A 27,533-nucleotide genomic window follows, 5' to 3' on the forward strand; every position below is an offset into this window, starting at 1 on the left:
GTAGAGATAAAAATAAAGTTTGTACTCCCTCCGTTCCATTGGAGATGACCCATTTTTCTTTTTGGTTTGTCTCAACTAAGATGACCCATTACTTAAAATGGAAACATCTTTATCTCTACTTTATTCCATCTCTCTTACTTTACTCTCTCTTCTTAACACACAAAATATAACTGCATAAAATCCCGTGCCACCCAAGAAAGGGGTCATCTTCCTTAGAACGGAGGGAGTATTACTAGTATTCATTTTTTATACTTAGGGGCCGTTTGGTAGCTATGTTTCGCCTAGATAAGAGATTAATCTGGGTTTATTTGTGTGTTTGGTAGTTATGTTACCAAACATAGTAGCCCGTGTTTTATTTCCGGCCCGCACAAAGCCCACTGAAAATCTTATGTTTTAGTCATATTTGTAACTACCCAAAATCCTATGTTATTTATCATGGAAGCCTAGTTAAGTTAGCAAAATACAATTTTACCCATCAAAATTTCTAACCCATCAATTTTACTTAGTTGTTGTATTGAAGGACGTCATTTTCCTATTAAATCATATTAAGAATTTTGTTGATGTCAATTTGTAGTTCTAATTATATTACTTTGTTATTTTATTTACATTATATAATATTATAATATTCTCATTATATTACTTTATGTTCTCATTATATTACTTTACATTAAATCGTATTATATTCTCATTATATTACTTTATTTACATTATATTATATTATACTTATAATTACGTAATACTTGAAGACAATTGTTTTTGTTTTGAACATAAATATACGATGTTTGTTTAATCCACAAACGCTTTAAACTTCAAAAAAATTGAACATATAAAATTTGGTACTTGATAAAATATTTTCATATAGAATTTGTCCAAAATAATAATTGATTATTCATAAAATTTGTCCAAAATTATTAATGCTCACAAAAATAGAATACCAAAATAAATATAAGTTTTTTGATATAAAGATGCTAATTTTTGTAAGGAGTTTAGCTTGAAAAGATGTTAATTTTAAACAAAACGATTTTATAGGAATAATTAGGGTAAAATGATGATAGTTTAGTAATTAACTTAAACTAATGAGGATAATTTTGACAATCATAATTTTAATCCTTACTTGTGACTTATTGTACCAAACACTACAATAAGATAACTCACAATTATCTTAATCTACCAAACACCCAATATATGTAAATTAACTAATCGAAACTATGATTACTATCATAATGATATCATGTCAAGTCGAAACATGACATAGCTACCAAAAGAGCCCTTATTGTTTACTATGATATGAAATTAAAGTGTAGACAGTAAAGAAGTTTACTAGATGAAACTAAAGTGTAGATAAAAATATGTTTGAACTATAAATTCGCCTCAATCACTATTGTTACTTTTGCATACAATTCCATTATCGTTACGCTTGAGAGTGATCAGTAGTTTAAAATTGAACGGAAATCGAACAAAAGACAACATTTTAAAGATTTCTATACAATGTACGCATTAAATTTAGACCATATTGTCTATCTCAATTTAAAATGGATATGTAATTTCATCAAATTGCTTTAATCAATTTTTAAACGAAGTGGAGTTACAAAAACAATGAGTTGATGTAATCTCAAAATATAAACTAAATTTTGAATCTAGTTTCAAAATTATGAGACCATTTAATTATTACTAATCTTACGTCATTCACGTGAAGAACTCAAATTATCATGAGACGAAAACAAATATAAAAACAAATCGACAAACCTCTAATTTACCAAAACTGGATGCCCACTGTATCTCTTCTTCTCTCTCTAGCTTATAGAAGATGGATATAGATCTTGACGAGGGCAAAACGGTCAATTGAACAGGCCCATCAGCGCCTATAAATTTACAACCACTTCATTTGGTGAAGTCCGTCTATGCCTCCGATTGGCAATAATCTTCGTCGAAAACGTTCCGAAATTACTATTTTACCCTCGAAAATGTTCTTCGCGTCAGAATGTTATGGTTTCGAGTCTTTCGACCATAATAATGTGCAACATTGCACAATCAATCATAGCATCCCTCCAATTTCTGAAGATCAATTGAGATTATGGCTTCAAAATGCACCACAATATTATATGGAAGGTGATGGAGGCTATGATCATCTCTCAAATTGTCAATCAAGAATTGGAAATCCAAGTGAAAATTCAAGTTTGGACATCAACTTGCATGGCTTTGACAATAGTACCCTCTCTAGCAACACACAGACCAGCACTACTAGCGTACGAGTGAGCAAAGTTCATGTAAGTCGTGTTTAGTATCTCGCGTTTTGTCTCATTAGTGTGTCGTGTGTCACAGTGCATGGTTGGACATTTAGATTTTGGATCCCATATTTGTTAAATCCTACCTGATTATTTGATTTTTCATATCTAAATTGGAATCAAATAAATATCTATTTTGAAGTATGAAATTCCAAAATCCAAATAAGTTTTTCAAATTCAAATTCCGCTTTTTAAAGAAAACATCTGATCTAACTGATCATTCAAATCGATTGTAACATTTTGATATGGTTATTTTCGTTTATTCGAACTACGAATATATTTATTTACCCATGTCTAACGTATATTGGGATGCGACGTGGGATATTTCTTAAATGCATGTGTATGTTGACGTTAGAACAACTCTGACCTGTGAAATTTTTATGCAGGGAGATGAACGGAAGGAGGTGGCCGACGAAGAAACAATACGGCGTAAGAGACCACGTTCAACCGAAGCACATAACCTAAATGAGAGGGTGAGCGATATAATTTTACTACTATAAAAAATAAAAAATTAAAGTGTGTATTTTTATAAAATTTAATTCAGAGTATATAAGATAAATAAAGACCAGTTTGTGTATATGTCTTTGATATGATACAACAGGCTTTTTAATTTATTATTTTTAAATTATATATCTGTATATTTAAGAACAGTTGCGGAGGAGAAAAATTAATCAAAAAATGGCAACTCTCCAAGAAATGATTCCCAACTCCAATAAGGTAAAAATCACACTCTCAGTTTCTTGATTCTAACCAAAACTAATTTTATAGCATTTCATTAATATAAATATTTTTTTTGAATGATTTAGAAGGACCAAGCGTCAACCATAGATGATGTGATCAAGTACATAAAAACGTTACAACATCTAGTTGAGGTATTTTACAACCTTCTCACAACCTTACATTATATTAATATTAGACTGTAAATTTATTTTATAACATTGCTCATTTTGTTAATATTAATATTGACAGATGATGTCGACCGAAACTAATCATATTATGCATCAAGGGATCAAGACTCCAACCCTAACTTCGTTCCAACAAGGAGGGAATGGGGTGTGGCTTGGTTTTCCCATTGGAGTATATAATCCATGGTTTTTTCAATCATCAATGGGTAGTTTGGAATCACAATTCGAACCAATGTATGCTAATGGAATTTCATGTTTTGGATTCCCACCATCAACTCTTCCAAATGACAAGTCCAGACAATCATATGGTGCTTCTAATTACCTAAATAAAGTTTAGAGGTTTTTATGATATGTTATTGATATATAGATAGATTAAAATAGAATTAGGATTTTTTATTGAGTCCAATGATGTCATTTCAATATATATATATTTTTAAATATGACCAAATTAACTTTTTTTGGAATGTTGATTAATTATTTTCCTAGGTGAATGATTGGAGCTTTTTATTTGTTTATTATTGCGAGGAACGATTTAGATTTTCTGCAGATGCAATAAACAATAAAAAATGATTAATATATATTTAATCTAATTAGTCCTACTATTCATTACTAAGAATAATCAGTCAGGAATAAAAATGGTACATAATATTTAGAATTCTTGAGGGTCAAAATAATAAATATCGTCGAAAATCATAAAGAATTCTAACTGCAATTTCGGAATTTTTGGTAGTACTAGGAGTAACATTCTAGCGAGTCTAGAATTCTAGAATTTAAATAATTGTTGCTATTAAAACACCGAACTGCGAAGCGGTTCAATTAAAAAATAATTAAACTATTAGTGATAAACAACAAGAATTGTAGATCCATAGCAAAAACTTTGTGCAAATCTAGGGGCCAAATTGTCAGGGGGATAGAAGCTACTACAATTCTGAATATTATTTTTCACGCAATTTTAAAAAGAAAAAACTATGGTTGATACTTGAAGTATTCAGTTTGCAAAAATAAAAATAAATTTGAAAAACCAATTCCAATTTCCACATACAAATTTGACATTGCCATCTCGATGAATGTATTATTGTATTTAGAGATGATATCTCTTTCTTTGACATTGACTAAATCTTTTTAAAATTCAATGATTCTAACATAGTATTATAAGATGTAACGTGAGTGATCTTCCAAAGTAGTTTTAGGTTCGTAAATCTACGAACCTATAACTACTAGTACATGAAAAATAACCTATGATTTTTGGGTACATTTGAAATTTTGAATACACACTATTGATCTACTTCCACTAAGTTAAACTAAAACAACTAGAATTATAAAAGAGTTAGCCTATATAAAATAAAAAATTTTGTTACCTAAGAGATCGGAATGGACCCTTGTCCCAAATTCATGCAACAAGAGGACAAATACACCATAAAATCATCCTAATCAAAGACTGAAATTTCTAATTTGTGTATATATGCAATTAAAAAGAGAGGCTAATTATATATTTTGAACCAAATGCTAACCGAAATAGGTAGCGGGTCGATTAAAAGAATACACTTAAATATAAAAAATGTTAAAAAATATTTATTTCGGTGTAGAAAATTTGCTACGTGTTTACTGTAGCAGAAGCCCATGGTCCACCTTTTTTTCCAAGGCGGAATTTAATCTCTATTTAACTTTTTTTCAAAAAATAAAATTCCTACATAGTATATTTTTTATACTCTCTTGTTCCATAAAATTATGTGAACTTTTTATTTTGTCCGCCCTACAAAAATACATGCATTCGATTTTTAAAAAGTTATATGAATTTAATAATGTAGATCTTACTATCCACTAAATTATTTTAACTACCATTCTCATATTCATTACGCATATTTTTACGGGACAGAGAGATTACTGTTAATTCTTTTTTACATTATTAGCAAATTTTTCGAGGCCCATCTTAGTACTACTTCATAAAATGGGCCATAAGGCCCATGGGATTTATTTTCTATAAACAAAATTCCCCACACACACTATACATAAGTCATAACATTTACTAGGATCCAAAACCGCCTTCAGTTAACTCTATTAGTATATTTTGAAGCAAATAAAATTCCACACACACTAGTTTGAGATTCTTCAATTCGAAGAAATGAGCAATGAAGAGCAAAGATCATGGCATCAAAACACACCAACTTCTCCAATATTTTACAAAGGAGGAGATTCCAATCATTATAAGTTTGAAGGCAATGGAGATACCATTTCTAAAAGTTTCGATGAGAGAGAGGAAGCATCATCACATGGAGAGGTGGGCTACAATATATAGTGTTAAGTTTTCATTTTTTTAGAATTTTATTTTATTGTTGAATTTGCAGTTGGAGGAAGATGGTGTGAAGGGGGATTCTGAAATGAGTAATAAAATCAAGAAACTGAAGAAGACTCGTTCCACTCAGTCTCATAGCCACAATGAAAGGGTGAGTATTCTTTTGAGTTATAATACTTGCAGCAGTAGGGGGTGTTCGGTTGCAAGATTGTATCTCGGATTAAATATATAGTGTGTTTGGTTCATAAGATATAATCCCACACTTCAATCCTGCATGGATAATCATGAGATAATTAGTTAACTAAACTAATCTCACAACTCAATCCTAAAATGTATCTTGGTATTATTTTATCTGAGAAACCGAACACTACTGCAGTATATTAATCTAATTTCTGATTGGATGTGTTAATATTAGGTACGAGTATATGTTTTACTACTTGTCTTTGGTAGTGTGTGATTTTTAGTTTGGTAAGAGATCGTGTGTTGTCTGAAGTCAAACAAACATGTACTAGAATGTCATAAATGAGTACAAAAAAAATTACTGTATAGTCTGTATTTAGTTAGAGAATGGTTGATGAGAATTAAAATGATATTATGGTTTATGGGTATTTATGTTACTAATATGTGCATTAGTTTGATTCCAAATATTGAAAAAAAACTGATAAGAATATCCTTGCAAATGTTTGATTATTTTGTTTTAACTTTTTACATTGTGCATATGAACAGTTAAGAAGGGAGAGACTCAGGGTTAAGATGAAGACTCTTCAAGAACTCATTCCCTATTGCAGTAAGGTAAAATTGTCACACACACACACACGTGTGTGTATTCACGTGTTTCGATTTACTTAATTTAGTGTGTGTGTTTGTTTATGTGTTTCGATTTACTTAATTTAGCTGGCTTGTTCTGATACTAATCTTATTTTTCAAGAGAGACAAACTGTCCACATTCGATGATGCTATAAAATACATAAAGACACTACAAAATCAAATTCAGGTAACTCTGTCTCTGTCTGTGTGTGTGTGTGTGGAAGGTTCTCACACATTCATGTTACTGTTTAGGTGATGGCAATTGAAGGGGGCTACTCCACATTGAATTCTACACAAACCATGGTTTCAAGCCCTGCACTATTCCCACAGACCTGCCCTCCTGGGACCGAAACGCTATACGAGAATGAGACGAAAATGGAAACACCGGGGTTTCTGGCCGGATTTCCCAATCCATATTTCCTGCCAGTGTCCGGATTGCCTGCACCTGATGGATTCTCAGCAATTCAAAGCCCATTGGACTTCACTTCTCAGATGGGGATCGCAACGCCGTTGTGCCCCACTAGCCATCCATTGGACTTCACTTCTGCGGTGAACACAATGTCATTGCATCCCACCGGCTTAGAGTCTCATGGATCGAGCCCATCGTCATAAAGGCCCACGAGCAAGGTCCGTTCTCCCGAGGAAGAACGGTTGATAATGTTATTTTCCGATGGCGTGGCGGCTGCTAGGGGGATAGATATGATAGAGACTATACTCAAGAGCGCAAATATATGTATGAGAAGAACCACCCAAACATAGCCAGAGAATATTTAATGTCAGTTTTATTAATATAGCTCTGTGTTTTACACTAAGTAAATGAAACAAAGGGGGCAGACAAACTTAGGAACATTTATGCATTTTCATTTCATCAATATATGACAAATAGTACTAATATTCAACACAGAGAGGATTGAATATGTGAATTCCCAGAAATTGGACAGAAAAAACACAAATGCTAATTCTTGTTTGCATAAATTAAACTGTAAATGTGAACCAAAAACTTCCGAAAATGAGGGAGTTTATTATTGCTCACTGGGTATTAATTGAAAGCAGAAGCTGTTCAAATCATCATAAGTCTGTCATTCCCAGAAAAGGACTGGGACGACTGGTCCTTATTGAATCAAAGTAAGTGTGTTGTTCAGTTGCAGGCCGCCCCGGGGAAGGTGAGATATGAACTCAGGGAAGTGTGCGCTGATAGAGAGGCAAGGCACCAAGTGCTTCGCGCTCAGCTCTCTCTCTCTGCACCTGTAGAGTCACCAAAAGTGAAGGGCTAATCAATACTTTCTGTAGGAAAACCCCATATAACTGATAGTAGTATAAGAAGTAAATGGAAACAAGAATATAAAAATCAGAGACACAAATGGCCATGATTTATACTGTACTCATGTACTGTACTACTGTGATATCTCTCTCATTCGTTTAACTTCAACTATTAGATTTTCCAAGAAAACATAAAAGGGAATCCAAATCAATTGTAAAACTTTGACAAGGCAGTTCCTGCCTTGATATCATCTATTTTCGGTCGGATAACATAAGAACTTTTAGGACTATTCACAAAACTATCTCTAGCAAGTCCAGCCATGTTCAGAAAGATACAAACGAGAAGTAAGATGAACAACAACAGATTCCAAAACTAGAATGCAGAAACAAGGAACAGCATGATTGAAGCAAAACTAAAATGTTAGTATAGCTGAGCTGCAATGGATTTGGGAAACAATTTTCATAGGAATCGGAAACCTTACAGACGGTTGAACATAATATAGTCTATATATATAGAAGTAAAACCGCAATACTAACCACACGAAGAGTGAAAAGCAGTATTGTAGAAATCAGAAAACCACCCAAAATTAGCATAAGCAGGAGCATTTCATGCGGTAGAGAGAATGTAAGTCACAAGAGGCACTTACAAGAGCCAGCATCTCCTGTAGATAGGGCCTAAATGGAGTTTGCATAGCCTGCGAACGGAAAAAAGAAAAGTTAATCAAGCATAAGCTCGTCACACCTCCTTTCATCGAGATGCATTAATACCATGAGTCTCAAGCAAATTGACAAGCATCTGCTAGAGCAATGTTACAACAGGATTGTTCTATGAAAAACTCATGAAGTAATTATATCAGAGAATCATGCTTAATGTGGGCACATTATTTGATTGTAGGTCGGGATTCCAGAAAGAGGATAACACGAACCACATACCCAATCGAAAAGGCGAAAGCACACATGAATATCAACAAAGAAAGCTGAAGATTATATGGCTAAAACATCACAATTTCGAAAATGAAAAGTAAACCACTCTGTTTCCATAGCATTGTACATATATTTCCAGACACCAAACAAGCCGATAATTGCTAATAATACAAGAGATTAGCAACCATAATTCATATATTCAGCTCAAATAATGCACACAGATACGCATAGACATACATACTGACACAATATTCAGGCGCCTAAATTTCTCATCACTCAAACTGCAGTATCACGAAATCATCAAAACATATATGAAAAAGCTCAATCCAATAAAAATTATTCACCTGAAGATCTTCGGGGAGATACTCGTGCTTCATGGAGAGATCCATAGCGCGCTTGAGGCGTTGATTCCTCGCGTCCACGACCTGCTTCGGGAGCCGATCCAGCGCCTCCTTTATATCCAGGTCGTACATTGGATCGTGCAAATCGTCATACCGTAGCCCTAATTTCCACATCAGAATCTCATCAACACAAAAAAACGCGCATCACGTGTGCATAAACAATGAATTGGTACCGTATCTGCTCAGGCGAGTTTTTATGGTTTTCATGTGCAGTGCAGCTAGGGGGTTGCGCTTCGGATCTACAAGCCATTTGGACAAGGTCGACGCCATTTTTTGCCCCTCTCTCTTTGTTAATTTTTTGGTTTGTGCGTTCTGAGTTTTGAGCTTTTGATAATTTGTGAACGGAATTTGGCGACTTTTCAGAGAGGTGATGTGGAAGGCATGCTACTGTATGAAATTGTACAGAACCGGACAAAATCGAACTGAAGAGAAGTGAATGCGTATAAATATATTCCACAGTTTTACCAAAAAAAATTGTCACAACTGTTTTATTCTTAAATAAGAATAATTTCAGCTAATTAATTACTCCCTCCGTTTCACTATCGTTGAATCATTTTTTCGGGAAATTTCTTCATAGTTGAATCATTTCCATATATGGTAATTTTTTTCTCTTTCTTACTTTACCCTTTCTTACTTTATTCTCTCTACTTTATTCACTTTATACTTTATTATCTCTACCTTTTCCTCTCTCTTACTTTTTTATCTATTTATTTGACAGACACAACATCTCTTTCTTATACTCCGTGCCCAAAAGTTCCGCCTCAACTATAGTGAAACGGAGGGAGTATTTTTTTTCAATGGATATTGACAAAATTATTATTTTACAGACAAACCAATATTCTTTGATGAAGCATCTATTTATCCATATATTATACAATAAAATATTTTAACGACAAAACTAAATTCATTTTATAAGTTATTTTGTTCTAATAAATATGGAGAGTTTGGATGATCTCAGGTGTGTAATATAGTGGTATGCTTTGGGGCGGTACCGGAGAGTGTGCCGATGAACCGTCGACTACAAGTGTTTCCCGTGTTGAGTTTAGATAACTAGGGTCGGAGAAAGTGAGGAGAGTCGAAGATGGTAATTATGGAAAGCTTATCAATCCGTTTATCTTATATTCGTAAAAGACGAGAGATACAAGAGTTTAAATAGTTGCCTAAAAACAATAATCAACAAAGAAAACTCAAAAATAAGCTTATAATATACTCGATTCGACTACAATAGTTTAATTATTCCGAAATAAGATATGCGAATCAAGAGTAATCCAAAAGTTGCATGGACCATCTAATATTGCGCTTGGGCAGAGAGAGGAAGGCGATTGCAAGAAGTCTGATGTTGTGTGGGCCTATGACGAGCCTGCTAGTGTTGTGTGGTCCAAATCGTGGCTGGAGTCGCATGTGTGGGCTCGATAGTCTGTGCAAATTGTAATTAAAAAATACTACTAGTACTCACTACTTACGGTAGAAAATTTCAAAATAGTGTTTAATCATTTCAAAAATCAGAAGATAAAGACCATTTTAGGTATATAATGGAATAAAATGTAACTCATATTTCTATTTTATTCGTTTGCTTATACATAAAGAAATTGTCATTTCTCATTTCAATCCGACCTTAATCCCATTTGATTATATCAAGAAGGCCTAATTCATTCCTATTAACAAAGTGATCATGAATGAGGCCAAAGGTCTCGGGTTCAATTATTCACCTATAAAAAAAACCCTAATTCGTTTACTATTCTTGACAAAAGAAAGTTTCTTTTCTCTCTTTCTCTCTCTTTCCAAATGGAAAACTATAAATACCCAAAAATGGAAACAGAAATGAATGGTACGTAGCTTCTTTCTGCGATCCTGCATGCACCGTTGCTTTTCATGGCGAAATTAGGTGCGGAATTCGCACGAGAATAATCAGAGAGAGAGAGGGAGAGAGAGAGAGAGGGACGCGAGATGGGGCCGCAAAAGCATCGCAAAAACAGCTGGGAGGCGGGGATGGGCTCGATGAGCAAAATCGCAGAGATTGAGAGCGAAATCGAGAGAGCTTCGGCCGATGATCGGAGCTACCACAGCGTTTCCAGCGACATCCTCCCCGCCCTCGGCGTCAATCTCCCATGGAAGCCCAAGCTCCGCTCCTTCGTCATCTCCTCGCTCGATCCGCGCTATAGGTTCGCTTAATTTCATCTCTAGCTCGTGGTTTGACCTAATTCCCTAATTCGGATTGCTTATGTTGATTTCATGCTCTCAATTGGTGTGTTTTTTTTTGTAAAAGATGAGTTAATACTGTTTTCATTGCTCATGATTTGGCGATATTTGATAGTGCATTGTCGATTTCATAGCTCTGTTTCCTTGATCATGATTTGGCTAATGCTTTGTCAATTTCTTTGGACTGTCTTTGATTGACAATTCTTATGGGATGAGTTTTTCGTGTTTGGTTTGTACCATCGGAGTGATGCTGTTGAGATTAGTTCTCCTGTTTGAGCAGTTATTTTTAAATTCTTTTAGCTAGATTTGTTTCCTTCCTCATGATTTGGCCAGATTTGATTGTGCTTTATCAATTTCTTTGTTGACGAGTTAGCTTGATTTGTTTCCTTGCTTATGGTTTGCCCATATTTTAATGTGCTTTGTCAACTTCTTTTGCTGATGACTTGAAAATTTGTGAATGATGGTTGCAGATATTGGGAGAGATTTCTGATCATACTAGTTTTCTACACAGCATGGGTGTCCCCTTTCGAATTCAGTTTCACTATAGAGCACAATGGGCCTTTGGGCATCACAGACAACGTTGTCAATGGATTCTTCGCCATTGACATCGTTCTAACATTCTTCGTGGCCTACCTTGACAAGTCAACGTACGTCCTAGTCGATGATCATAAGATGATTGCATTGAGATATGCCAAAACATGGCTCATCTTTGACGTGATCTCCACAATGCCCTCTCAGCTTGCTCAGAAAATCATGCCTAATGCGTATAACTATGTCAGTATACTTCGCCTCTGGCGTCTCAGACGAGCCAGTGCCATGTTTCAGAGGTGAAGAATAACTATGCTTCAGTGAGCTTTTTTTTGAATTATATGGTTTACTGATGCATTGGTGTGTGATCTGACACAGATGGGAGAAAGACAGGAACCGTAACTACTACGTTGTTCGGATTGCAAAGCTTACATGCGTGAGTGTTTCGGGGATATTATGGTTTATGTATTTGTGGTGATATGAGAATTAGGAATTCACATTTTAGAGCTAGCCATGCTTTCCATTGTAGGTAGTTCTCTTTGAGATTCATGCTGCTGGTTGCTTCTTCTATCTTCTTGCTGATAGACACCCTGATCCAACGAAGACGTGGATTGGAGCCGTGAATGCAGATTTCGCGCAGTATTCTTTGTTTCATCGGTATGTGATAGCAGTGTACTGGTCGAGCATCACTGCCACCACCACTGGCTACGGTGATTATCATGCTGTGAACAAAGAGGAGATGATCTTCACCATTTTCTATGTGTTTCTCAACATTGGGATGAACTCATACGTCATAGGAAACATGACCAACTTGATTGTTCAAGCAACGTTTAAAACTAAGAAGTTTGTGAGTATTACATTTGAAATTTTGTTTTTTTGTTATGGATTTGTTAGCTTGTGTGCTTCAAAGTGAACATGGATTTGTGTGTTTCTAGAGAGAGTCGATTGAGACGGCCTCAAGCTTCGCAAAGAGGAACCGACTGCCCGAACGCTTGCAGGAACAGATGCTAGCGCACCTGAGCTTGACGTATAGAACTGATTCAGAAGGGCTGCAGCAGCAAGAAACTCTTGAGGCTCTCCCAAAGGCGATACGCGCGAGCATTTTGCATTTTCTGTTTTACCCCCTTGTTGAAAAGGTGTATCTGTTTCAAGGGGTGTCGAAAGATCTTCTCTTTCAGCTGGTAATGCTTCGGATTGATTGCCTCATTTCATTTTTAGCTAGATTTTCATGTTCTTGATCTAAGGTGATGATTCAATCTCGCAAAGGTCTCTGAGATGAAGGGCGAGTATTTTCCTCCCCGAGAAGATATAATATTGCAGAATGAGGCACCTACTGATATGTACATTATGGTTACTGGTGCAGTGGTACACACACTCTCTCTCTCTCTCGCCCCTGTGTGCGTGTGTGTGTGTGTTCTGATGCTGTTCCTTTGGTTGCAGGAGCTTATCAAAGACAAAAATGGAGGTAAAGTGGTAAGTAAGTCTATTTCTGATGAAATTCCACCCTTTATTATGATAAGGTTTGATGTTGATTTATGTCACAACACAAGGTGATTGAAGAGCAAAAAGGGGAAATTTATGGCGAAGTAGGCGTTCTCTGCTACCGGCCTCATGTCTGCACTGTACAAACGAAACGGCTGAGCCAGCTTCTCCGCTTGAGCCGTTCTTCACTCATCAATATGCTTCAAGCCAACCTTGAAGACGGGACTATAATCATGAACAATCTTGTTGAGGTTTGGTCATTTTTTGGTTCATCTTTATCTGATCAGATCAGATGATGCAATTGTTGCTGATTCGTATGGGTTGTATATCATCGCGTGTAGCATCTGAAACAGCAGAATGATCCGGTGATGCAAGAGATCTTGGCTGACATGGAGCACATGCTAGCTCAAGGTAAAGTGGACATGCCTCTCACCTTATGTTTTGCAGCAGCAAGGCAGGACGACCTATTGCTGCAACGTTTGCTCAAACGAGGCTTGGACCCGAATGAGCTTGACAGAGATGGGCGCAACGCTTTGGTAAGACGCGTATTTTATAGCATCATGTGTTGTAAAGATAGACCTCATTCATTGCTGGTGTATGCAGCATCTTGCAGCCTCAAATGGAGGCAAAGAGTGTGTGGTTCTTCTTTTGGATAATGGAGCAGATCCTAACAAAAGAGGTAATTTTCTGCTGTATATTTTGCTTAAAAAACACTTGAAAACTAAACTGATGTGCTTCTGCAGATTCTGAAGGGAAAGTACCTCTGATGGATGCAATCTTGGGGAAGCATGAGGGTGTGATCAATGTGCTCGTTGACAATGGGGCGAAACTCGACTCGGGCGATGTAGGCGAGTTCGCTTGCCACGCTGCCAAGATAGGCGACATAGAGCTACTAAAAGAGATCACCAAGTTCAATGGGAATGTGATGTCCCTCAGCGGCAGTGGCACCACGGCCCTGCACACCGCGATAGACCAGAACAAGGTTGACACCGTCAAGTTCCTGATTGAGATAGGCGCGGACATAGATATCCCCGACTCCCACGGATGGACGCCACGCACCTTGGCTCACGACAAAGGCCGCGAGGAGATTATGGCATTGTTTGATACCATTCAACACCTTAAGAAGACCACGTCTCTCCCTCCTCTTAACAGAGAGGAGGCACCCTACTTTAAGAAGCATGCAAGTGAATCCTCGCTGGCTCGGGTCAAGGACGATGAAGACAGGAGCTCCTCGCCTCAGACAGGAGCCTCTTCGTCGCTCCCAAGATACAGTGTCAGCGACTTCCAGAAGTCGCTGGCGGGGATCATAACGAGTGGCGGTACACCTAGTCATGGTAAGTTTGTGAGATTAATCACTACGCCCTCCGTCCCATTCAAAATGACACGTTTCCTGTTCGGGACGTTCCCAAACAAAACTACATAAAATCCCGTACTGGAAAAGAAATGCTTCATTTGAATGGGACGAAGAGAATACATGTCACTGATGATGTCTCGGTATCATGCAGGAGGAATGATCCTCGGGACTCCTCCGCTTATCTCCTCGCCTTCCAAACAAATCAGAGTGTTTGTGAGGCGTGCAGGGAGTGGAGACGACGCTGAAGGTGGCCTCGTGATTTTGCCGGGATCTCTCAATGAGCTCATGGAATGGGGGTATCAGAAGTTTGGGTTCCTTCCTACAAAAATTCTTACAGAAGCTGGAGCCTTGATTGAAGACTTGGCTGTAATAAGAGATGGTGATCATCTGTTTTTGGATAGTTAGTACTATGTTTGTAGCAACATTTTTGTAATGTGACTATAGGTTTAATCTCTTCTTTTTTTAAAATGCAACAAACAGATGAGTTAATTAGTTTATTCGGAACTTTGGATCAAAATAAATGAAAAAGAAAGAGATAAAGAAACAAAGAAGACGACTAAAAAGACAATTTCAAAAGCTACTCAAAATATGATTATTTATAGAGTATAATCCTCTTTTGGTTCAGAATATCCACTTTTCAAAAATTCAAAACAAATGAAAACGCTCTCGAATATGTCCTTTTTTGACGGTTCCGTCAATTCTCGACGGTCAACCGTCAATTAGCGAGAATTTGACCCGATTAGCTTATTTTAATTACCGTAGCAAATTGATTTTTTTTTTTATTTTTGGATTTTACATTTTTAAATCCTAAATGAAAATAGTGAAAATACTCTAATATTAAACACAAAATCCAACACTCAATTCATTCAAATTTCTCTCCCCCTTTTCTCCCGCTCATTCTTCTTCCTCCCCAAGAACCCTAATTCTTTTTCTCCATCTCTGCAACAACCAAACACCTTCGAACATGAGCCGTTCGACGTGTAGCCGAAACTCTGTCGACATCGACCGCGACCACGTTCGTGATTTCGGAGACCTCCGATTTAGCTACGCTTTCTGCTATTGTAAGAAGACGGCGGCGCTCCGTATTGTCACCGGACAAGGCAAACCGTCGAGAGGGAAGCTTTACTTCGTATGTGAGAGGAAGGAATGCAGTTTCTTCTAGTGGTGCGAGCCAAATCATGATGTTGAAGCTCGAGCCTCTTCTTCGTCAACCTCAGTCGGTGGTGCCGATTTTGAGGAGCTGGCTTTGAATTTTACCGAAATTAAGAAAAAAAATCTAAAAATTAGTGAGTGTTTTGAGCTTTGTTCTTTGTTTTGTTGTTGTTGCAACAATTTTGTATATATTCAAGTAATTTGATGTAGTGTTTGCAAAGTGAATCGTATTTGAATTTTGAAGTAGATAAGTAATTTGAATTTTTTGTTGTTGTAACACTGTTGTTCGTATTTGAATTTTTGAAGTGAATCGTTCATAATCTTTTTAGAAAAATCTTCCGAAAGCCCTAATTGGGCAATCCTAAAATATAAGACAAAGTAGTCCTTCATGCAAATTTTTTACTTCCATTTGGTCCTAAATATTTACGCACACCAATTGCAGACTTACAGGTACAAAATTTTGTAAGTGATGTTGGTTTCATACTTTATGGGATTGCTTCTTCATATGTGATTGTTTCTTCGTCGACTATGTCAATAAACTAACATCAAATTGAACCAATAGATGGACAACAAAATACAATACAAAGTGGTCCTTCATATTCATTTTTTACTTCGAATTGGTCCTGAACATTTACACGATCAAAAAGCCATAGACATAAGGTACTGCATCAAAAACAACAGAGTCCTATTGTCATAAGTCATTTACACTTGATACACGCTAAAAAACAACCACAGTTACACCCAAAAAAAATATTGTCGTCCACCGAAGGACTAGGGTTCATTTTTCGACTTGCTTCCTCGTCGTCTTCAACTTTTGGAATTGGAGAACAACGGACTTCTGGAATCGGAGGAGAAGAACTAGGGTTTGAACCGACAACATCCGACGAAGCCGATGCTCCTTGTTCGTCAGGCGGACGTCCTTCTGTCGTCTTCCTCTTTCTCGAGTATGCATGTTTCACTTCTCCGAGACTGTCGGTGTGACGGAACAGCGAGTTGGGCGTAATCAAACTCATGACAATTAACAATAATCGGTTGGAATCAGGCTTCTTGGTCGGAATCGGAGCTAGGGTTCTTAAGAGAGGGGCGCGAGAGAAGATAGAAAAGAGAGTGACGTTTCGTGTTTTTTAGACTTAGAAAATTTTGGAAGAATGGAGGGTTTTAATTTTGGAAGAAAGAGGAGTTTGTTTTTTTATTTCAAATTCTAATATTCAATTATTTAGCAAAATATTAACCAATTAATAATCTCAGATTAAGTCTAAGTTGGTCAAATTTTCGCTAAATAACTATTGACCGTCAAGAATTAACGGTTCCGTAAAAAATGGATGCAAACGATACCATTTTTCATTTGTTTTGAACTTAATTTTTGAAAAGTGAGTGTTCTGGATCAAAATTATAAATCGGTCATATGTTAAGGACGAAAATAGTACTATACTCTTATTCATAAGTAGTTCACTCTTTTTTAAAAAAACCCGAAGTTTAGAAAATGCAAAAAAATATCGAAATTCATGAATGTTGCGAATTAACCAAAAAATTAGTTAAATGCAAAAAATGTCCAAAAATATTTTTATAAAAATTGTAAAATTAACCTAACTTACAATTTCGAGCTCGAACTACGACAATAATGACATTGAAAAATAACATTACTTACCTACAAAAACACCTTATATCATAGTAAAATCATTTTTATTTCAAGAAAAATGATGTTGGCATCTCAGTCTGTTGCATCAGTTCAAAAAATGGATCAAATAAACTACTCATACAAAAATCATCACTATACATGAACTAAAGAAGCTGACTTTCTTCTTCATTTTCTTTTCTCTCTTTTTTTTCTCTACTTGAAGCAGCAATGCAGCTTCCTGCAGAGCTAATCCGAGTCCGAGGAATCCTCGGCTCTTCGTCTATCATCAACCGCACGCACTCTTCCATCCCGCGCCTCAATTTTCTTGCACATACTATGCTACTCTAGTTGTAGATGATAGAAGAAAAAAAATCGAACAATACACGATTCCACGACAAAAAAGAGACATCTCGTTGCCCCGTCTCCTCACCTCCTCGACGATCCTCCAATCTGCAACAAAAACAACACAATGCATCACAAGAATCATAACCAACTCACATCCTGTTTCCTTTCTTTACTGACCTCGCGGTGCCTGTCGATGAAGCTCAACGACTGGTGCCTGTCGCTGAAGCTCATCGACCGGTGCCTGATCTCCCCCCTGTGAGTTATCATGTTGTCTAAAATCTCCGCATTGGTTACATCGGGGGATAATCCTTCATCCTCAGTGTCAGTGAATCCTCCTTCATCCTGCTTCACCACAGCATTAAACTCATGCTCAGTTTTTCAACGAGTCTAAAAATGTCGTTTCCACAACCACACGCAACGTACGTACCTCGTGCTGCTGCCCCCTCTTGGAAGCGAACGGATGCCCCACGACTTCCTCGTACTCAGCTGCATCCAGCTGCTGCAGATAGTAAGGCGGGAACATCTTCGGCAGGACATGCTCCCTTATGCTAATCAAAAGGAAAAACGGCAAGGGGAATAGAATCCCGGCAATAGGTATCCACGTGATCCCAAAGCAGAGGAGAAGATACGCGAATTGGAAGAGAGTGAACATCGCGATGTATTTGAAAGGAACAGACTCAATGAACGAGGCGTGGAACTCCTCAATGACCCTGCCAAACCAAGATATCATGCACAAGTTATGGTATTGATTCAACCTTTTGAAAATGAGACGAGGCTCAGGGATTGTTACTTGAAACGACGACGTGGAGGGACGAACAGCAGCAGCAGCCTCTCCCAGAACTGGTTACCGGGAAGGCTCTCGATGGCCATGTAGGCGAAGTACCCCCACAAGACGGAGGTTGGTATCATCCTGATCACGGGCATGGCGCACAGGGCGATCCCAACAAGTACAGACTGCAGCAAGTTGCTCATCCTCTGCTCGTTCACTCGGATTGGCAAGTGGAGATCAAGACACTTCTCGGGATCAAATTTTTCATCACGATCTTGACCATCGTGTTTCATCACAGCTTCTTTCAAATTTGCCAAATCTTTATGTGCAGCGTGCTGCAGAAACACGACAAATATATTACGACTAACTATAATCCAAACACTACAAAATCAACGAGGGCAAGAGGAGGGGCAGAGACATTACAGGAGGTGTCTTGTCTATTTCAACAAACACAGCATGCATTCTTCCGTATATATCCAACTGACTCGCGTTTTGGCTCATCCCTTCCTTTGCGTGCTTCATCATCTTCTTCTGCATCTCCTGCAGATCCGAGAATGCGTTTTTAGTATTAAAAAAAATGGGTTTAAATTCAACAAAACGCATCCCCACCTGCTTTTTGAGGACTGCAAGACTCCTAGTGTGCATAGGAGATTGTGGAAGCACCCCGTTCGAAGGAGGAAGCCCGATCAAGCCACAAAGCAAAGTCTGCGTATATTCACGGAAAAAATCTCAGCCAAATCCACAATGCCTGAAGCTAAAGATACCAATCACACTTACCATGAATCCAAGCAACAAGATGTCATAATGATAGGCCGGAGGATTCTGCAGATTGAATTCCTTCGGCTGAGCCATTTGTGAGGCGACACTGTGGTCGAAGAAGTACAATCCCGCGATCATCACTGCTGGTATCAAGGCAGCAAACACATGGCCCACTGATATCTTCCCCATGTCCTGCAAATTTGATGTCGCTTTCAAATGTGTTAGATACTCGTTTTTCTAACATCACGTAAGCAACAAACTCTAGAGAGATTCGACTAATTATGCAAGTGTTTGTTACCTTGATCACAGACCAATGGTTCAACGACTGTTTCTTCCAGGGAGCCGAACCGATCAGCCTCCTCGGAACTTCTGAGGGGAGTCTGCTCGGTGCAGTGTACGATAAGGCAGTCCACACCACAATCATCAATGGAACACCGTAGTCTGCGATTAAACTCCTCACCGTGGCTGCAAAACACACATAAAAGGTACAAAGTTAAACTGCCACGAGTTTTAAGTCACACATACAACTCCCGTACCTGTGCCATAGCGCCACGACCTAGCCTTTCTCGACTTCAGGCAAGTGATAAGCACACCAAACATGAACACAACTGCGAGTAATCCATTGATGTAAAGCCATTGGAACTGGTTTTGTTCTTCTTCGCCATTTTCGCCTTGTGGGACGTGAAACTCACTCACAACGCCCTGTGGTTCGACTACTACTAGTTACAAAAAAAAATTGAGGAATGTGCGCGGAATGTAGTATGTATATACCTTGATGGCTTCTTGCAAGAAAAGCACGGATATCAGCATGCCAAAGAGCTCCCCTGCCACTCTCGTGAAACGAGAAATAATCGTGCAAGCGTTGAATATAGCGAGAAGGAAAAGAATCAATGCAGTCCACACACACACCCTGCTCACATAAAAGGACACCATCAAACGAACGAACCGTGCAATCAAAAAAAAATTATGAAATAGTAAAAAAAATCACTCACCATGCGGCCCAGGCTAAATACAGATCTTTTCCAATGCTGCTCTTGGCAAAACTATACAGATACGAGTACATTATAATGGTAGGCTCTGCAACGCCTAGGATCAGCAACGGCTGCCCCCCAAAAATCGAGTGGATGACACCAAAGATGGCAGTAGACATAAGCGTCTCATCAGTACTCAAGCTCCCGTCTTAACATGAAAATAACACAAACTTTTCATTGACATTGTTGCATAAAACATCGAACACCATCATTTTTTTAAGAAAGTGACCTGTTTCTCGACTCAACTGCTCCCCAAAGGCGACCACGGGGATAGCAGAGGCGAAGAAAATGTATGCTGCTGGAGCCAAAATCCTGCAAAAGTGGCGTATGGAAGCAAAGATAAACATTCACATTATGCTATAAAGAGTGATATTTTCGAGCAAGAACGAAGATTTGAACCTTGGACCGGCACTAAATGAATCGAGCCAATCCTTTTTGTAGCATTTAAGCCTTCCTTTCAAATCATCAGTCACTCCTTTGAAAGGAGTTTTTAGGCCACCCATTTCACAAGACTACAAATCAAGATTCATAGTAAATTTTTTGATTAGTACATTCACACACACATGTACATATATTCATAGATATAAGATACTATGATTCATTAGTAAATATTTTGATCTGTACAATTACACACACAATTAATAAAGACTGCTATAGAAAGATAATGTGATCCCTAAACTCAAATCAAAGGTATTTCAGAAACACTTTATGAATGAATTACTATGTGAAAATGAGTGAAATCAGACATCAGACAATAATACATCATAAAAAACAGTCTCAATCAAGATTCATGATCATCAATTCAACCATTCATCAATTTCCCCCCCAATTCTTCTTGAGTGAAAAAAACATGAAATTTGCCACTAATTACAGGAAAATGCAACCAATCATGAAACACACACATACACACTGTCTTGAGGTGAAATTCATACACACCAAAGCAAACTCAAGATTCAACACAATTAAAAAAAATAAGAAGAGGGTTGTAATAAAGATTCAATCTTTCTAGCAGGGCGTGGATGATTTGCAACACAGAAACCAAATAACACACAAGAAAAAACTCACCTCCTCTTTCTGATGCATGATGATGCATGAAGGTTTGTATTTAGAGAGGGAAAGATTCAGATTACAGAGAAAGAGAAAGAGAAAGCGAAGATTGCATGCATTGATTCAACGCAAGAATTGATGTTTCTACTCTTCTTAAAAAAATTTACTTGAATCGTAAAAAGCGGCGATAGTGTTAGTGAAAAAATTACTCGGTCAGACACCTACTTTTGATTTCCAGTTACATTTTTTCCCTAAATCGTAATTTTGTATTTTTATAAAAATTAAAGAGTTTTTTTTTTAATTAAGCATGTACTCCGCTGCAGAAAACATTTAATTGTGAAATAAAATTGGGATTTTCCGCTGCAGAAAACATTTAAATGATCAAAATCAATGCAATGGGTAGAAAGTTAGATAACACTATTCTGAAAATAAAAATAGGAAAATGATGTTATCTTCGCTTTTTTATCAACGGCATGCAGTTGGGGATTTGGGTGAAATCTAGTGCTTTTTTTTTTCTTAGTCATTTTTAAAAACTTGATAGAAATATAACAAAGTTGTTTGAGGTTGCTGTGACAGAATAGAGTAATTGTGTAATCGAGACAAATAGAAACGTAAAGAAGACACAGATTACCGTGGTTTATCAACGTTGCGTAGGCCACCTCCACGGGCAGGAAACGGAGATCAGATTTTATTCAGAGTGTTTTCAGATTGTGGCTACAGATTTCAGATTGCAAGAATTATGTGCTCTACTCTCATATATATGGCCACACATTAGATAGACTGGGCCTAGAAAATATAATCCTATTCCAAATAGGAAATCTAATCCTATACAGATTCAAGGCATACTAGAAGAGGTCTTGAAAAGATTGAAAAATTACGCAATTGTGTTTATTTTGTTTTTTATACTAGTACATTTTTCTGTAATTTTAGAAAGTACATATGAAATTAACAAGGTAATAACTAATAAAGTCGTAGGAGTACTAATTTTACATCAAAATAAAATAAAAAAGGTATGAAAATGATTAATTGCGTTTTAAAATTGTTTATAAAATTTAAAATTTAAAACGAAATATTTAGATAATTGTTTCGAAAAATTAGATATAAATTGCACATGATGATAATAAATCAATTTATTTTTCAGAATAAATAGTACTATAAAACAAGAAATCATCCCACATGTCATGTCACATAACAATTGTTGAAGTGTAATTCTGATAATTAAATTGACACAAGTAGAAAATTTTATCATTGAATTGATAATTCACAAAAGATTGTGATAAAATTGATACAATTGTTAAAGATCAGGATAAAATCGACAAATTTCAAAGATTCGTCGACGTTTTTTTTCTCACTTCTGCACAAAGACTCTATACATGTTTCTTTGTTCATGCTAATACCTAATCCAATTTTTTTTATTTACTTGTCCACGGTACATACACTAGCACATCAACAGAAGAGCGTCGCGGGTGCGACCGAGCAGATTTAACGCCGTTGCAGCAATGTGGTTCCCGGTCAGCCCCGCGGCTGCAAGCTGCTCGTTAGGCTGGGCCGCCTCGATATAGTTGTCGGGCAGCGTGATCGGGCGCCACTGCAACAAATACGAATGGAAGGAAAAACGGAAAAGAAGCATGTTGTTAGACACTATACGGAGCGTTTTTCCAATAATGCTACAACGTTTGATAAAATATTGGGTGATGCACGAACTTTCAACATTTTCTTGAATAACTAGGCATTTTTCAATAATAACACAAAGTTCAAATAAAATACAATTTATACAAGAGCTTTCGACATTTTCGTAATGGAAGATGTTTGAAGGTCGGATATTAATTTGTGATTTTATCGAAGATCGGGGCATTTTTTAGAAAACTCTCAGGGTCCGTTCGGTACACGACCTTTCGACATTTTCGTAATTGAATTGAATTGAATTGAATTGAATTGAATTGAATTGGAAGATGGTTGATTGCGTGTGTGTTAGTGTGTGTGTGTGTGTGTGTGTGTGACTGTGTGTGCGTGTGTGTGCCAGTGTGTGAGAGTGTGTGTGACTCTGTGCATGTGTGTGTGAAATTGTGTAACTGTGTGCACGACAGTGTGTGTAACTGTGTGTGAAAGTGTTCAATTTTAACATAGGATTTGGAATTGAAGGATTCAATTCCAATTCCACAGTCCCAATTCCGTGGTACCGAATTCTCGTACGATATACGAAATCTCATCATAGTCGACTCTCGACATATATAAAGATCATAAGCATGTTTATTCCATTAGTGGCGTAGAGTACGAAAACGTTTACCTTGACTCCGGCATCTAGAAGACCGTCGAGGGAAATGAACTGAGCAACGTGTGCTCCAAAGCCTCCGATCGAACCTTCCTCGACCGTGATGAGGAACTTGTGGTTCTTGCACAACATCCGCACGAGCTTCATGTCGAGCGGCTTGCAAAACCTCGCATCGGCAACGGTGATGTCTATACCCATTTGCGCGAGCACAGCATGCGCCCGAAGACAATTGTGCACCATCGAACCGAAGCCGAGTAGAGCGATATCTTTACCCTCTAAGAGTAGCCTTCCTCTACCAACCTAATCGTATTCGAACGAATGTATAAGAAACTTCCGTTTAAAGCAAGATTGTACGAATTAAATAGCGGATCGAAATACACGAGGCAGTCGAAACGGTGACACTACCTCGATTGGCTCTCGAAGATACATGCTAGGGTCCAGACTGGCAATGGCACCCCGAGGGTAGCGTAAGCAAACCGGCCGGTCCTCGATGTCGGCAGCCGTGCACACCATACGAGCAAGCTCGATCTCGTCGGACGGTGCCATCACAATCATGTTAGGCAAACACGACATGAATGTGATATCAAAGGCTCCTGAGTGCGCGGCACCATCGGATCCGACTAGTCCAGCACTCGTGAGGACGAAACGCACCGGGATCTTCTGCCTGTCTACGTCGTGAACTACCTGATCAAATCAAAAGCGGAATCAAGATAAATGTATTCGAAATCCGAATTCAAGATCGAAGCTCGGGCAGGGAAGTTAGAAAACCTGATCGTACGCTCTCTGCAGGAACGACGCAGGGATTACACAGAAAGGCTTCAATCCACCACAAGAAAGACCGGCAGAGAAAGTAACTGCGTGCTGCTCGGCCATACCAACATCGAAAAATCTGTCCCCCAATTTGTCTTTTAACGTTCGAAATGGCGTCTCCATCCCCATTCCTGCATGGACCACCACAATATCTTCGTCTATCTCAGACTCGGTGATCAAAGCCTTCACAAAGTGGTCGCTATAGGTTCGGGGTCGAGACCTGATGGGCCCCAATTCAATGGTACACGGACCTGATTGCCAGCATCACAAGAAGAGGAAAGGAATTAAAGATTGAAAGGTAATATGACCATTGACAGGAGCTTTACAGAAATGAGAACGAGACTCGCTATTCGAGCAAAAGCAATCGTAGAAAGCCAAACTACTAACAGGAACTACCGGAAATGGAGCGAACCTTCAATAACGTCTTCCGATGCTTTACCCGTCTGATTATCTTCGCCGGCATACTCTTCCTTTGTCACGACATGAACAAGAACCGGCCCCATCGAATCCAATGAAGCCACTTCGTGCAGAACACAAAGTAGGTCTTCAATGTTGTGTCCGTCAACAGGGCCAATATAATATAACCCAAGCTCCTCGAACAGAGTTGACCCCGTAGGCCCCACCATCCCTCGTGCGTATTCGTCGATCTTGGCAGCCCACTCGTGCATCCCACGGCCTATTCTCTTGGTAAGAACCTGAAATAACGGAGCAAGTGTTAAGATGTAGAGATCTCCTCAAGTTAATACTGTTTTTGTCATTAATGGAGGATCATGGATACCTTGGCGACTTCTCTAAATTTGCGGAAGAATTGGCTAGATTGCAGCTTGCTCAGAGTACTAGACACAGCATTGATCGAAACCTTCGGGGCTTGATCGAGCTTAGGGTTTGAGGCGTGATGGCGGTCATTTAATATGACTACCAAATTCGAATCCAAATAACCAGCATTGCTCATGGCCTCATACACCTGTCCGGCCATGGTCGTTTCGTTGCTGATTACCGAAACTATGCGATCCTTTTTCCCCTTAATATCTCGTGCAACAGCCATTCCTGGATAAAAACAAGAAGTTCGAGTTGAAACGCCCAATTTATGATATAACAACACCTAGTAAAGAAAGGCGTTATTAGATATCTAAAAAAGCAAACGAAATAAATGCAACTTCGATTGGGTTACCAAGTCCGGAAGATATGCTGCTACATCCATGCCCGGTTCCAAACGGGTCATACTCATTACGACACGCATAGCTGGAAAGATTGTTAGCCTGCCCCAATTTACTTAAGCGAGTCCTTCTCCCCGTGAGAAGCTGGTGAGGATATGTCTGTTGAAGCCAATAGCAGAGGAGAGTGAATGAAGTGACACGGTACACACTAATTACGCAATAAATACGTGATGAATTGATGTTTATACACGAATACATAAGTAAAAATTGGATCTTTACTTGGTCTTCGATATCCCAGGCTATCTTGTCCACCGGGGCGTTAAAAACATGATGAATAGCAACTGTTAGCTCTACGGCGGACAAGCTAGGTCGAAAAGATTTGTTAGTTTTTGACAAGATGGATAGTTCCGTGCGAATATCATCTGCCAGCTGCTTCAGCTCCTGCACACAATTTCAGAGGCATGTCGATTCAAGATTCAAAATTCAGGAGTTTATATATGAAAATATATCTAATAAAAGATGGGCAAACCTTCAAAGATAAATTTTTCAAATTCATGGGACTGTCGATCATATCAAGAACTGGTGTGAGGACCTCCTCGTTCGTTGGACCATCTGCGTTCGATGAGCAATGCACATGACCTCCACGCTCCTACATCAATAAATGTCATATTCAGTGACGAGAATTTCAAAAAAAGAAACTATGTAACCAAAACAGCGAGGGTACTCCCGTGCCAATAAATGCCATATGTCGTATCTAAAATAAGACAATTTCATAACTTTGTAGAGTCTGATAGCAAACAAAGCCACGTGGAAGCTCAAACGAAAAAAATAGTCTGTTTTAATTCCCGGAGAATAATTTTATCCTAGCAACTCGTACATAAATGAAAACACTTGCATCATAATTGCTGCACAAATTAAGGAAACACAGCATAATAACAATAAGCAATCTTCGAATGATCTTGTTATTCATAACAACTAAAAACAAACTCGTTCTGCATCATACAACGTCATCCTCCCTAATTTGAGAACGCTGCAAATTCTCTACCCTAATACTAACTACTCTACCGACAAAACCTAATAACTTGTATTGATCTGAAAACACTTGCACATAATTGCTGCACAATATAAGGAAATACTACAGCATATAACAACAAGCAATCTTCCAACGTCTTGTTATTCATAACTACCAAAACAAACTTGTTCTGCATCATTCAACATCATCCTCCCTAATGAGAGAACGCTACGAGTTCTCAACCCTAATACCAACTATTCAAGTAGGGAACCACAATGCTTAATAAGGGAATGTGACTAATTGATTATCCTCAAATTTGATCCATTATCATTGGCTGCATTCAGCATTCCTACCTTCAAAATCTATTGAAATTCATCTATATATAGAAATCATTTCGAAACCAAGTACCCAAACATGCATCAAATGGAAATTTAAAACTAACAAAAAAACAAAATCTGGAGCTCATTACTCTTACTTAATCATCTCAATCAAAGAAAACCAACACACACAAAATTAGAGGTTAATGATACTCCATATACATGAAAACCCAAAATTATCACACACACACACACACACACATCAAAAGTAGAGGTGAATGATAATTCAGGTACATGAAAAAACCCAAAATTAAAACACACACACATAAAAGAGCTGTTTAACATCAATAAAAGTAAACAAAAATATCAATTGAAAGAGCATAGCTATGATCCATCCATGAACAAAAACCAATTCTTATCTCAAAACACAACAACAGAAGCAAAGAATTTCACCTTACACACCAAACTTCGATAAAAACCGAGTCTTGAAAATTCAACATTCGGAGGGAAATTAACAGCTGAGAATTCAAGTTTCCGAGACAAAAATCTTGAACTCCCATCAAGATTAGCACTAATCCCAAAAGGGTTTCGACAGGGAGCAGCAGCCATTGAGCAAGAAGCAAGAATTTTGCAACCCCAACAAAATCAAGATAAAATTTTTTCTGTAAATTAAAAATCAGACGATCATCCTTAAAAAGAAGCCCCAGAAAGTTCTGGAGAAAGAATCAATCTCAAGTTTTTACGGCTTTGTTGGTGAATATGAACAAAAGGAGTGAAGCAAAATGACAAAGTCTTGAATTCTGGCA

General features: G+C 37.9%; 6 protein-coding genes across 8 annotated transcripts; 3 read left to right on the forward strand and 3 right to left on the reverse strand.

Annotated features, from left to right (window-relative positions):
• Window positions 1–1,843: 1,843 nt before the first annotated feature.
• LOC125191059 (transcription factor SPATULA-like) lies at window positions 1,844–3,646 on the forward strand. Of its 3 annotated transcripts, none has more exons than XR_007171025.1 (5): window positions 1,844–2,267; window positions 2,672–2,758; window positions 2,932–3,002; window positions 3,092–3,157; window positions 3,255–3,539. XR_007171025.1 is itself a non-coding variant. In XM_048088520.1 (5 exons), the coding sequence occupies exons 1-5, from the start codon at window positions 1,902–1,904 to the stop codon at window positions 3,525–3,527; spliced, it is 855 nt and encodes a 284-aa protein (XP_047944477.1). In that variant the 5' UTR covers window positions 1,849–1,901; the 3' UTR covers window positions 3,528–3,646. The 3 variants fall into 3 exon arrangements, 2 of the variants coding, with proteins under 2 accessions (XP_047944477.1, XP_047944476.1); XM_048088520.1 differs by having other exon boundaries at window positions 1,849–2,267; window positions 2,937–3,002; window positions 3,095–3,157; window positions 3,255–3,646; XM_048088519.1 differs by having other exon boundaries at window positions 1,858–2,267; window positions 2,937–3,002; window positions 3,255–3,646.
• Window positions 3,647–5,211: 1,565 nt separating this feature from the next.
• LOC125190953 (transcription factor PIF5-like) lies at window positions 5,212–7,083 on the forward strand. The gene is made up of 5 exons (XM_048088385.1): window positions 5,212–5,468; window positions 5,536–5,634; window positions 6,210–6,275; window positions 6,412–6,477; window positions 6,543–7,083. The coding sequence occupies exons 1-5, from the start codon at window positions 5,313–5,315 to the stop codon at window positions 6,900–6,902; spliced, it is 747 nt and encodes a 248-aa protein (XP_047944342.1). The 5' UTR covers window positions 5,212–5,312; the 3' UTR covers window positions 6,903–7,083.
• A 47-nt stretch (window positions 7,084–7,130) lies between these two features.
• On the reverse strand, window positions 7,131–9,231 carry LOC125190954 (cytochrome b-c1 complex subunit 7-like). Its single transcript, XM_048088386.1, has 4 exons — window positions 9,049–9,231; window positions 8,819–8,976; window positions 8,198–8,245; window positions 7,131–7,535 (listed from the first exon to the last, which is right to left on the reverse strand). Exons 1-4 carry the CDS (start codon window positions 9,143–9,145, stop codon window positions 7,467–7,469), a joined length of 372 nt encoding a protein of 123 aa, XP_047944343.1. The 5' UTR covers window positions 9,146–9,231; the 3' UTR covers window positions 7,131–7,466.
• Window positions 9,232–10,637: 1,406 nt separating this feature from the next.
• Window positions 10,638–14,935, forward strand: LOC125186861 (potassium channel AKT1-like). The gene is made up of 12 exons (XM_048083337.1): window positions 10,638–11,037; window positions 11,545–11,901; window positions 11,981–12,038; window positions 12,132–12,449; window positions 12,538–12,783; window positions 12,869–12,967; window positions 13,043–13,075; window positions 13,153–13,335; window positions 13,426–13,620; window positions 13,688–13,763; window positions 13,828–14,418; window positions 14,590–14,935. The coding sequence occupies exons 1-12, from the start codon at window positions 10,823–10,825 to the stop codon at window positions 14,841–14,843; spliced, it is 2,625 nt and encodes an 874-aa protein (XP_047939294.1). The 5' UTR covers window positions 10,638–10,822; the 3' UTR covers window positions 14,844–14,935.
• Window positions 14,936–17,301: 2,366 nt separating this feature from the next.
• Window positions 17,302–20,420, reverse strand: LOC125190651 (boron transporter 4-like). Its single transcript, XM_048088002.1, has 12 exons — window positions 20,342–20,420; window positions 20,074–20,260; window positions 19,853–19,991; window positions 19,618–19,783; window positions 19,380–19,546; window positions 19,100–19,273; window positions 18,932–19,027; window positions 18,746–18,862; window positions 18,344–18,657; window positions 17,981–18,263; window positions 17,731–17,895; window positions 17,302–17,658 (listed from the first exon to the last, which is right to left on the reverse strand). Exons 2-12 carry the CDS (start codon window positions 20,229–20,231, stop codon window positions 17,635–17,637), a joined length of 1,803 nt encoding a protein of 600 aa, XP_047943959.1. The 5' UTR covers window positions 20,232–20,260; window positions 20,342–20,420; the 3' UTR covers window positions 17,302–17,634.
• Window positions 20,421–22,382: 1,962 nt separating this feature from the next.
• On the reverse strand, window positions 22,383–27,533 carry LOC125190273 (probable 1-deoxy-D-xylulose-5-phosphate synthase, chloroplastic). Its single transcript, XM_048087535.1, has 10 exons — window positions 27,181–27,533; window positions 25,928–26,047; window positions 25,678–25,839; window positions 25,413–25,557; window positions 25,020–25,288; window positions 24,654–24,936; window positions 24,200–24,492; window positions 23,837–24,115; window positions 23,447–23,731; window positions 22,383–22,747 (listed from the first exon to the last, which is right to left on the reverse strand). Exons 1-10 carry the CDS (start codon window positions 27,334–27,336, stop codon window positions 22,598–22,600), a joined length of 2,142 nt encoding a protein of 713 aa, XP_047943492.1. The 5' UTR covers window positions 27,337–27,533; the 3' UTR covers window positions 22,383–22,597.

Source organism: Salvia hispanica, chromosome 5, assembly GCF_023119035.1.
Source record: "Salvia hispanica cultivar TCC Black 2014 chromosome 5, UniMelb_Shisp_WGS_1.0, whole genome shotgun sequence".
NCBI lineage: Eukaryota > Viridiplantae > Streptophyta > Magnoliopsida > Lamiales > Lamiaceae > Salvia > Salvia hispanica.

Coding starts and splice junctions, on each gene's coding strand:
- LOC125190954 (XM_048088386.1), bottom strand. CDS start 9,145: ATGGCGTCGACCTTGTCCAAATGGCTTGTAGATCCGAAGCGCAACCCC. Junction 8,246..8,818: donor ATCTCCCCGAAGATCTTCAG/GTGAATAATTTT, acceptor TTCCGTTCGCAG/GCTATGCAAACTCCATTTAG. Junction 7,536..8,197: donor TACAGGAGATGCTGGCTCTT/GTAAGTGCCTCT, acceptor GTGACTCTACAG/GTGCAGAGAGAGAGAGCTGA.
- LOC125190651 (XM_048088002.1), bottom strand. CDS start 20,231: ATGTCTACTGCCATCTTTGGTGTCATCCACTCGATTTTTGGGGGGCAG. Junction 19,992..20,073: donor TATTTAGCCTGGGCCGCATG/GTGAGTGATTTT, acceptor TTATGTGAGCAG/GGTGTGTGTGTGGACTGCAT. Junction 19,274..19,379: donor ACCATTGGTCTGTGATCAAG/GTAACAAACACT, acceptor TCAAATTTGCAG/GACATGGGGAAGATATCAGT.
- LOC125190273 (XM_048087535.1), bottom strand. CDS start 27,336: ATGGCTGCTGCTCCCTGTCGAAACCCTTTTGGGATTAGTGCTAATCTT. Junction 24,937..25,019: donor AATTTAGAGAAGTCGCCAAG/GTATCCATGATC, acceptor CCGTTATTTCAG/GTTCTTACCAAGAGAATAGG. Junction 22,748..23,446: donor TTCTAGATGCCGGAGTCAAG/GTAAACGTTTTC, acceptor TATTTGTTGCAG/TGGCGCCCGATCACGCTGCC.
- LOC125186861 (XM_048083337.1), top strand. CDS start 10,823: ATGGGGCCGCAAAAGCATCGCAAAAACAGCTGGGAGGCGGGGATGGGC. Junction 11,902..11,980: donor GCCAGTGCCATGTTTCAGAG/GTGAAGAATAAC, acceptor GATCTGACACAG/ATGGGAGAAAGACAGGAACC. Junction 13,336..13,425: donor TCATGAACAATCTTGTTGAG/GTTTGGTCATTT, acceptor CATCGCGTGTAG/CATCTGAAACAGCAGAATGA.
- LOC125190953 (XM_048088385.1), top strand. CDS start 5,313: ATGAGCAATGAAGAGCAAAGATCATGGCATCAAAACACACCAACTTCT. Junction 5,635..6,209: donor CTCATAGCCACAATGAAAGG/GTGAGTATTCTT, acceptor GCATATGAACAG/TTAAGAAGGGAGAGACTCAG. Junction 6,276..6,411: donor TCATTCCCTATTGCAGTAAG/GTAAAATTGTCA, acceptor TTATTTTTCAAG/AGAGACAAACTGTCCACATT.
- LOC125191059 (XM_048088519.1), top strand. CDS start 1,902: ATGCCTCCGATTGGCAATAATCTTCGTCGAAAACGTTCCGAAATTACT. Junction 2,268..2,671: donor TACGAGTGAGCAAAGTTCAT/GTAAGTCGTGTT, acceptor ATTTTTATGCAG/GGAGATGAACGGAAGGAGGT. Junction 2,759..2,936: donor CACATAACCTAAATGAGAGG/GTGAGCGATATA, acceptor ATTTAAGAACAG/TTGCGGAGGAGAAAAATTAA.